The 10971-nt window shown below is 41.8% G+C and overlaps 1 protein-coding gene across 2 annotated transcripts in view; it reads left to right on the plus strand.

Moving 5' to 3' along the window:
- Nucleotides 1-5887, plus strand: part of PYM1 (PYM homolog 1, exon junction complex associated factor) — a 28529-nt gene extending 22642 nt beyond the window's left edge. For both annotated transcript variants that reach the window (XM_081115368.1, XM_081115369.1), the window contains exons 2-3: nucleotides 4448-4541; nucleotides 4946-5887. In XM_081115368.1, the coding sequence (XP_080971494.1) occupies nucleotides 4448-4541; nucleotides 4946-5429 (578 nt within the window). In that variant the 3' untranslated portion in view covers nucleotides 5430-5887. The remainder of the gene's footprint in view (nucleotides 1-4447; nucleotides 4542-4945) is intronic.
- Nucleotides 5888-10971: the final 5084 nt, after the last annotated feature.

The raw sequence follows: 10971 nt of genomic DNA on the forward strand, positions 1-10971 counted from the left end.
GAGGCCCAGAAATCAGGATTTTAAAAAGATTCCCAGGTGATTGTAATGTGCAGCCAAGGTTGAGAACCACTGCCCTAATCTATACCCTTTCCCCAATTAGTGAATTACCAAGTGTTGTTGATTCTTTGATAATGTACTCTTCCTTTCCATTCTCACAAGTTCAGCCATTTCTGTCCCTATGCCAGGATTATTGCGATTTTTTTTTTTTTTTCCTAGCTGATTTCCCCATCATCATGCCAGGGATTAATTGTCCTAAAGCACTGCTTTGGGTAAAAGATTCATTTGTTTGACAGATCCTTATTGAATGCATGCCATGCAGCAGACATTACATCCCTTAACTGGCATTTCCAGGTATGAATATCCTCCCCTCATTTACTTTTGCACCAGCCCTCTGATCCAGCCGGACTGGTCTAGTCACCATCTCCTGAACATTCCGTCTACATTACCATGTCTGAAATTTTGTTTTAGAATGAGCTTCTGTTTAGAATCCATTCTGCTTCCCTTTTCTCAGTTTTTGATTATTTCTTCAAAGCCCCATTCAAGTTTCAGCCCTCCCTCCCTGAAGCCTCTCAGTTTTTTCATTACTCAGTTTTTACTCTTGTCTCTGCACTTGATCTTAGCCAAAAGGCCAAGAACCAATTTTTCTCTTGTCTCTAAACTGTCACAGCTAAGCAAACAATATCTTCATTCTCTTTTATTCGCAAGATAAAGCTCTGAATTCCTTGACCTTGTTTTTAAGTCTTTCTAAGATCTGGCCCTATTTTTTTTTTAAATTGATTTCAGTGAGAGGAAAGGAGAGGGAGATAGAGAGGGAGAAACATCAATGATGAGAATCAATCATTGATTGGCTGCCTCTTGCACGCCCCCTACTGGAGAAATCTGGCCCCATTTTTTATTTCCAACCTGGCTTCCTATTATTCCCTAAAATGAACTGTGTGATTCCTCTCGACTCCTCTACTTTCTGTTCCTTAAACACTCCATGCTGCCCTGGCTGGGTTGCTCCGTTGGGTAGAGCATCATCCTGATACATCAAAGTTGCTGGTTCAATCCCTGGTCAGGGCACATACAAGAATGGGTGAATGGGTGGAGCAATAGGTTGATGTTTCTCTCCCTTCCTCTCTCTCTAAAATCAATAAATTAAAAAATATTCCATGCCCATTTCCACATCCATGCCTTTCTTTGCTCATGTTTGTTCTTTCTCCCATCCCTTTTAGCTGTCAAATCTTACTGATTTTCTTTTTGTTTTTTAAATGTATATTTAAAAAATATAGAGAAACATCAATAATCAGAGATAATCATTGATTGCTTGTCTTCTGTATGCACCACACAGGACAGAGCCTGCAACCCAGGCATGTGCCCTAACCAGTAATCAAACCTTGACCTCCTGGTTCATAGGTTGATACTTAACCACTGAACAACACTGGCTGGGTACAGATTTTCTTTAACACTTTTTTTGTTTTAATTTATTAATGATATTTTCTTTTTGAACAACAACAAAAAAAACAACTCCTGTTACAATGTATAATCCATGTGGGAGGCCCATATACTTAAAAATGAGTAATACAAGATATGTACTAGTAGTATAGGTGGGCAAAAGTAAATTTATAGTTTGTATGAAAAAAAGACATGCAGGTTATGATTATTATAATAGCTTTATTAACTTGTGTTTTGATAGTCACCACTGTAAACCTACTTTTGTCAAACCCTGCATATATATATATATACATATATATATATATATATATATATATATATATATATTCACATATTCACTTGAGGGCTTGAATCTTATCACTGCAACAAACACTGTCAGTTGTTTTCCTTAAAATGACAGGCTCACTTCCTGTCATTTTAAGGAAAACAACTGACAGTGTTTGTTGCAGTGTCATTTTAAGGAAAACAACTGACAGTGTTTGTTGCAGTGATAAGATTCAAGCCTCCAAGTGAATATATATATGTATGTATATATAGATATATAATTTTTTGTTAATGGTTTCTATTACCTATCCCTCTTAAGGTAACTCAAATGTCCAGGACACTTGGAGGTTTCCTAAGACCTTTACAGGAAATCTACAAGCATAACTATTTTCAGCATATATAAGATGTTATTTGCCTATTTGCTAGATTGACATTTTTACTGATAAGCAAAAGCAGAGGTGGGTAAAACTGCTGGCCCCTTAGCACTAATCAAGGTAGTGGCACCAACTATACTCATCATTGTATTTTTCACTGCCATATGCTTGCAGTAAATAATGCCAGTTTTTCACTTAATATCTTTATTATTAATTTGATTAAACCCTGGCCCTTAAAATAAACATTTTTGTTTATTATTTTTCCTGGTTTTATTGAGATATAATTGACATATAACATGTAAGTTTAAGGTATACAGTGTGATGATTTGATATTTGCATATATTGTGAAATGTGTACCACAATAAGGTTAGTTAACACATCCTTCATCTCACAGAGTTACCATTTTGTTGTTACGATAAGAACATTAAAGCGCTACTCTGATAGCAAATTGCAAATATACACTTCAATATTGGTAACTATAGTCACCATGCTATACCTTAGATCCCTGGAACTTAACGCATCTTATAACTGAAAGTTATACATCTTTTTAATGTTCTCTCTGGACTAAATGGGAAGTAAACGTGAAACATTTTGCTGCACACTGTGGATGGTGTCTCAAGGAAAAGTACTGGCGCAGCTGTACCAATTACAAGCTAAATAAGCTTCCTTTTCATAGAACACATTTTTACTTGAAAAAACCACTGACAAACTGGTAATTCAGGCCTGGATATCTGATAGGCACTTTGCTGAAAATGAAGGAAGTGAGCCTGCCCTTTTAAGGAAAACAACTGACAGTGTTTGTTGCAATGATAAGATTCAAGCCTTCAAGTGAACATTAGAATTTTGGAAAACTTGTATCTGCCACCGAGAGCTTGAAAGCTTTCCAATAAAACTTTTTTCTGATGATATTAACAAATATTGTATGGTTAAATGCATAATATTACAAAATATGAGTGCTAGGGGGAATCATGAAATAAAAAAATGTTTGAGGATCACTACCTATTTTTCTGCAACTTACTCTTTCACTTAGTATATTTTGAACACCAGTCAAGGTCAGTGCATTTATATCTAAAATTCTTTTCCAGTCCTGGCCGGTGGGGCTCGGTTGGAGTGTTGTCCTTTAAACTGAAAAGTCATGGGTTCAATTCCCAGTCAGGACACATACCCAGGTTGCAGGTTTGATCCCTTCAACCAAGCTATGTTTTTCTCTCTCCCTCTCCTTTCCCCTCTCTCTAAAATCAATAAAAACATATCCACCTGTGAGGATTAAGAAAACAAAAACAGCCTCAGCTGGTTTGGCTCAGTGAATAGAGCGTCAGCCTGCAAACTGAAAGGTCCCAGGTTCGATTCCGGTCAAGGGCACATGCCCGGGTTTCGGGCTCAATCCCCAGTGGGGGGCTTGCAGGAGGCAGCCGATCAATGATTCTCTCCATAATGATTCTCATTATGGATGTTTTTATCTCTCTCTCCCTCTTCCTTCCACTCTGAAATCAATAAAAATATTTAAAAAAACAACAACAACAATAAACTTCCATAGCAGAATGGTGTGCCATCATGGGGATGACCCATATCCATTTAATCATCCATATATTAATGGCCATTCAAGTTGCTTTCCTCTTTTTGTTAAATAATGCAGCAACAAACATTATTTTTTAATCATCACCCAAGGATATATTTTTTTAATTGATTTTTAAAGAGAGAGAGGGAAAGAAAGAGAAACATTGATGAGAGAGAGAAACATCGATGGATTGCCTCCCATACACACTGTGATTGCACCCTGACCAGGATGGAACCTGCAACCCGGGTATGTGCCCTGACTGGGAATCGAACCCACGACCTTTTGGTGCATTTGATGACAGTTCAACCAACTGAGCCACACCAGCCAGGGTGCAACAAACATTCTTTACATATATCCTTGTGCATTGATGCTTCTTATATCTAAAGTATGGATTCCTAAAAGAGGACCTGTTTTTACAATCCGTCTCAATAAAACTTCCCTTCTTTCAACATCTTCTCTGTTATTTCTCTTTGTTTTACTCCTTTTCAGCCTCTTAATAATTTACTGTCTTTTGATGTGTACATGCTATTGTCTTGCTTTTAAAGACTCTTCCTCTGTGCCTTTCTTGCCTTGCCAACTAGATTATGAAACTAGAAGTGCCCTGATGGAGGGATGGTGTGTTTTACAGTGTATATATAGACACTCAGTAAATAATGACCAGGGTGGGATTGAAGGTTGCTAAGAGAAAGGGACACCTTAATGGTCCATTTAGTGTCCACATGGATGCTGAGGAAAGCTGTGTGCATTCATGCGTTCTTTCATCTTGGGAATGATTTGAAAGTTAGAGTAACTCTACAACTTGATTCTCTCATTTCAGGCAAGTACATTGCCTCAACACAGCGGCCCGACGGGACCTGGCGCAAGCAGCGGAGGGTGAAAGAAGGCTATGTGCCCCAGGAGGAGGTCCCCGTGTACGTGGTTAGGCGTGAGGAGGGGGTATTTAACGGATCCCTACAGAAAGAAAGAACATGTGTGCCTATGAGTTCAGGGAAGAATTTTCTGATGCCCAAATCTCAGGAATGCGAGGGGACAACTGAGAAAGGAGAGGCAGGGGTTGGGATACAGGGATGAGTGAGGGTTACAAGGGACTGGTCATGTTCCTATGGCCTCTGTTCATCAGAACCTCCAAATAGCATTCAGAGATCCAGAGCTCTGAGACCTAGGGACCCTTCTAAAACCTGGAAAGCAGAGGAAAGTTGGGGAGGGACCAAGGGGGAGAAAGCAAGCAGAGAGGTGAAAAGGGTAAAGTGATTTGGAAGGTTAGGAAAAGGGCTCTAAAGTCAGTGATTCTCTAACTGTTGACATCTCCCTGCAGGTATGAGAACAAGTATGTGAAGTTTTTCAAGAGCAAACCAGAACTGCCCCCAGGGTTGAGCCTCGAGGCCATTGCTCCTGTCAACCCATCAAGGTCTGAAGGTGGGGAACCAGGCCTCTCCAAGACAGCCAAACGCAACATGAAGCGGAAGGAGAAGAGGCGGCAGCAGCAAGAGAAAGGGGAGGCAGAGGCCTTGAGCCGGACTCTGGAAAAGGTGTCCCTGGGAGAGACAGCTCAACTCCCCAGTGCTCCACAGGGCTCCCGGGCAGCTCCTGCAGCTGCCTCTGACCAGCCTGACCCGGCTGCTATCACTGAGAAGGCCAAGAAGATAAAGAACCTAAAGAAGAAGCTTCGGCAGGTGGAAGAGTTGCAGCAACGGATCCAGGCTGGAGAAGTCAGCCAGCCCAGCAAAGAGCAGCTGGAAAAGCTAGCAAGGAGGAGGGTGCTGGAGGAGGAGCTCGAGGACTTGGAGCTCGGCCTGTGAGGCCTTTGGGGAATTGGGAATGGACTAAAACAAACCATGGGGCTTTCTGGGGTCCTGGGGAACATGGCAGCAGCAGTCAGGAGGGGTACCCCCCCATACTGGCTCACTTCCATCTCTCATGGCCCAACTCTGTCCTCCAGAGCCTAGCCTCTCCCTCATTCCTTCCCTTTTCTTCCAAACTCCTATTTTTTAGACGTTTCCCCTTCCCATTCCCAGTGTTCAAAAATCTCAGTGACTCCCCCAGGCTCCTTTGCTGCTGATTTGGGTGTCTTATTCAAAAGAAAATTGGGTGGGTGGGACTCTCGGGAACTGAGGTTGAGGGTAGGGGGAGTATGCCCAAGTCTTGGAGTCTTGATTCCTGTTCACAGTGTTTATGGGTTATTTCCCCCTCAATACCTGACCTCTTTTTTTTTTTTTTTTTTTTTTTAAGAACAGAATAAACAAGTAGACAAATTGTCTAGCTTTGCCTCTTTCTTTTCAGCTTCTAGTAGGTATTTTATTCCTTCCAGTTTGGCCCAGGAAGACAAGTTTTGGGAGTAATCATTTTTTAATTTTTTTTATTAATCCCCACCCAAGGATATCTTCCCATTGGTTTTTTAGAGAGAGTGGCAAGGAGGGGGAGAGACAGAAACATCCATATAAGAGAGAGACATGGATTAGTTGCCTCCTGCACAGGCCAGGGATCGAGTCTGCAACCAAGATATGTGCCCTTGACTGGAACCAAACCCGGGATCCCTCAGTCCACTGGCCAACGCTCTATCCACTGAGCCAAACCAGCTAGGGCTAGAGTAATAATTTTTCATTTTTATTTTTTATTGATTTCAGAGAGGTCGGGAGAGAGAGAGAATCATTGATCGGTTGCCTCCTGCACTCCCCACACTGGGGATTAAGTCCACCACCTGGGCATGTGCCCTGATTGGAATCGAACTGTGAACCTGGCTGGAGAAATAATTTTTTTTTTAATTATAAAATATATTTTATTGATTTTTTACAGAGAGAAAGGGAGAGAGAGAGTTAGAAACATCGATGAGAGAGAAACATCGATCAGCTGCCTCCTGCACATCTCCTACTGGGGATGTGCCTGCAACCCAGGTACATGCCCTTGACTGGAATCGAACCTGGGACCTTTCAGTCTGCAGGCCGACGCTCTATCCACTGAGCCAAACCGGTTTGGGCTGGAGAAATAATTTTTAACAGTTATAAAGGTATGACCAAATGAGCAACACTGATTTCTGTATGTTTGGTTAGATTTCAGTGAACAGAAATTAGTGTTATAATAAAATGAAGTTTAGAACAAATTTCATTTGACATGTTAATTTGCATGTGTCATCACTGTGTTGCATAGCAGTGGGGCCTTTGTAACACCATTACTTTCTTTCTCACTTATCAGGGTTCTCTCCAGCGAGTCTTCCGGTCATTATTCAGGAAGTTTTTCTGTATTTTAGTTGTAATTCCAGTTTGGTCCTGGGAGGGTATCTGTGCATCATTCACTTACTCTGCCACCATTTTTAATCTTCCCTTACTGTTTCTTTCTAAGATAATCAACTTACTTCACAGCTTCATTGGGGCAGCTCATCTGAAATTTTATCTTATCAGATGCCACCCTAAGATAACATTGTGGCGCAAATTAATGATACAAGTAAAGAAATTTACAGCCAAAAAAGAGCTGCCACCGAATGTTTTCATGAGCTCTGATTTCCACTCCTTCACCTATCAATCTTTCTTTCTAGTCAGCTGCTGGTGCAGAAACCAACAGAGGGGGAAGTCAGTAATGACCTTTCTCAGGAGTCCCAAGTTCTTAGTCTGACTCTAAAGGTCTCACTCAATCTGGCCTTGTTTCTTGCCATTCCTCAACTCTGGTCAAACTGCTCCAACTTTACTGTACGATTTTCAGTTCATCAACTGAGTCATATTCTCTCTGAACCTCGGTCATTTACCCTTACTGGTTCCTTTGCCTACATTCTCTTCCTGATCCACTCTTCCTAGTCAACTCTTTCTTATCCTTTGGATCTTTAATGTTATCCTCTCTGGGAAGACTTCCATTACCTTCCAATGCTGATTTAGGTGCCTCTCTTAACTTGCTTCCTTATCACTTGCACTTAACCTTTGTAACGGTGTGTATTACCTTATGTTGTCACACTGTTTACTTGTTAGCCCCTCTTTTTTTTTTAAATAATTTTATTGATTTTTTACAGAGAGGAAGGGAGAGGGATAGAGAGTCAGAAACATCGATGAGAGAGAAGCATTGATCAGCTGCCTCCTGCACACCTCCTACTGGGGATGTGCCTGCAACCAAGGTACATGCCCTTGACCGGAATCAAACCTGGGACCCTTCAGTCCCCAGGCCGAGGCTCTATCCAGTGAGCCAAACCAGCTAGGGCATTGTTAGCCCCTCTTCCTCACCAATCAGGGGTGCAGCTTGTGTTTAACATCATTGCATCCCAGTGCATAGTAAATTCTCAAATGTTTGACTGAGTGAATGAGGCTGCAAGCCACATGGAGAAACAGAAGAGGAGGGATCATTTGTGCCTTGCCAGAAAAAATGAGGACTCGACTAGGCACCTCAGTGTGAGATCAAAAGCCTGCGCTCTCTTGTGTAGGACCTCTACACAATTATAAGGATTTTATAAATAAGGTTTAATTGGCTTATATGGAGGAGTTTGATGCTTTGTAAGTTTAGACATTTTTGAGGAATCTATACTTTTAAAACCATTATTTGTTTTGCAAAAGGATTCACTTCAGTAAAGCTTTAACTTTCTTGGGTCTTTCGTGGTTTGATTAAAGTTTATTTTGTTATTTGTTGGGCTCTGTCGGTCATTTTGCTAGTTGGGAGGGATGCAATTATGAATACATTGTAGACCCTTCATTTGAAAAAGCTATTAAATTGTGCAAATCACAAATTAAGTGCTTGACAGATTTAATTAAGTTCTATGGTAGAGGTATCAGCAATGTGTTGAGGGAGAGCTAAGAAAATTTATTTTGATTTAGGGTATGGAGAGGCTTAATGGTGGAGTTGGGTTTTGAAGAAGATCATTACTTGCATCTCAAGAAAGGCAGGGATGCCCTAGCCGGTTTGACTCAGTAAATAAAGCGTTGACCTGCAGACTGAAGGGTCCCAGGCTCTATTCCACTCAAGGGCACATGCCTGGGTTTTGGGCTCGATCCCCAGCAGGGGGCATGCAGGAGGCTGCTGATCAATGATTATTTCTCATCATTGATGTTTCTATCACTCTCTTCCTCTCTGAAATCAATAAAAACATATTTTTTTTAAAAAAAAAAAGAAAGGCAGGAAGGCTCTGGCCGGTGATCTCAGTGGTTAGAGTGCCGGCCTGTGCACCAAAGAGTTGTGGGGTTCAATTCCTTGTCAAAGGCACGTACCTGTGTTGCAGGTTCCAGCCCCAGTCAGGACTTCTGCAGGTGGCAACCGATTGATATGTCTCTTTCACATGATCATTGATGTTTTTCTCTCTCTCCCCCTCACTCCCTCACTCCCTCCCTTCCCCCTTTCCTCCCTTCCATTCTCTGTAAAAAGCAATGGAGCCCACCAGCGTGACTCAGTGGTTGAGCATTGACCTATGAACCAGGAGGTCACGGTTCAATTCCCGGTCAGGGCACATGCCCAGGTTGCAAGCCCCAGTGTGGGGCATGTAGGGGACAGCTGATCAATGATTCTCTCTCATCATTGATGTTTCTATCTCTCCCTTTTCCTTCCTTTCTAAAATCAATAAAAATATATTAAAAAGAAAAAAAGCAATGGAAAAAATATCCTCAGGTAAGGCTTGGCATCATGAAAGGCAGGTATGAATTTGCTTTCAGTTTTTCTTTCCTTTTTTTAAAAAATTGATTTCAGAGGAGAAGGTAGAAGGAGAGATAGAAACATCAATTATGAGAATCGTTGATTGGCTGCCTCCTGCACGCCCCTTCCTGGGGATCGAGCCCGCAACCCGGGCATGTGCCCTTGACCTGAATCAAACTCAGGCTGACGCTGTATCCACTGAGCCAAACCAGCTAGGGCTGCTTTCAGTTTTTCAGGGCCATATTTCCTTACATAAAATCAATGTTGCCCAGCCAGTGTGGTTCAGTGGTTGAGCATCAACCTATGAACCAGGAGGTCACTGTTTAATTCCTGGTCAGGGCACATGACCTGATCACCAGTAGGGGGTGTGTAGGAGGCAGGTGATCAATAATTATCTCTCATCATTGATATTTCTATCTCTCCCTTTCTCTCTGAAATCAATAAATATATTTTTTTAAAAATCAATGTTGCCCTAACCGGTTTGGTTCAGTGGATAGACCGTCAGCCTGCGGACTGAAGGGCCCCAGGTTCGATTCCGGTCAAGGGCATGTACCTTGGCTGCAGGCACATCCCCATTAGGGGGTGTGCAGGAGTCAGCTGACTGATGTTTCTCTCTCATCAATGTTTCTAACTCTCTATCCCTCTCCCTTCCTCTCTGTAAAAAATCAATAAAATATTTTTTTTAAAAATCAATGCTAATCACCTGATACAGGATGAAAATTTGAACATAAGCTGTGTTTTTCTAAATGTGGGTAATGAAGTGAATTTAGAAAGTTGTGACTAGTATAGAAAATAGCAGATATTGATGCTTAAAAAGGGTAAATATGTCTCATGATACTTTTGTTTCAGAAGAAATATTTCTTACCTTGGTTTGCAGGAAAATACATTTGAAAGCCACCAATAACATCAATACTGAGGGGCTGAAGCAGCACACACTCCCCTCTGGTCTGCGTGTTTGCCGTGGGTGGGCTGGGAGGACATTAGTTTAACTATTTCCCAACAGACCCTTATTTGCTATGGCAAAGTAAATTCGCCCTGGCTTTCTTCTTACTCCTGAAGCTATATTACGATTCATTTGGAAGTTCTTTCCTCGTTGCAGATGATCCCCTTCTAATGTATAAATAGCAGATTCTAGGATCTAGAAGTGAATTATCGTAGGACTGACTGGCCGTTTACTCTCATGGGCTCAGAGCCCATGTGTTAGTTTCTTACTGTCCACTAGGTGGTACTGTGAGGGGCCAGTATTTGTAAGTTATCTTGTCCCTCAGCTCCAGCTTGTTTTGAGATTAGCAGACAGGTTTATCAACAACTAGAAAATCTTTTCAGGCTCCCAGGAATCCCAGGAGAGGGTACCTAGATCTCCCTCCCCTCTGCAACTATAACCTAGTCCAGTGGTCGGCAAACTCATCAGTCAACAGAGCCAAATATCAACAGTACCTCTTCAAAAAAGACTCGCCCAGGCTGAAAACCGACTTCTGCGCGTGGGCCATGAGGTTTCAATCGCACTGTACGTGCGTGCCCACACGTGGTATTTTGTGGAAGAGCCACACTCAAGGGGCCAAAGAGCCGCATATGGCTCGCGAGCCGCAGTTTGCCGACCACTGACCTAGTCTTACAAATTGAGGAAGTTAGAGAATCTGGGATTCAGAGGTTACAATTTTTGGTCAATATTGCTGTCTCTCAAAACAGATAAGGAATGCATTTTTTTCTCCCTTGGAGATCAAAGAAGATGTTAAACAGTAAAAG

Source organism: Myotis nattereri, assembly GCF_964212035.1.
Source record: "Myotis nattereri genome assembly, chromosome: 2".
NCBI classification, from domain to species: Eukaryota; Metazoa; Chordata; class Mammalia; order Chiroptera; family Vespertilionidae; genus Myotis; species Myotis nattereri.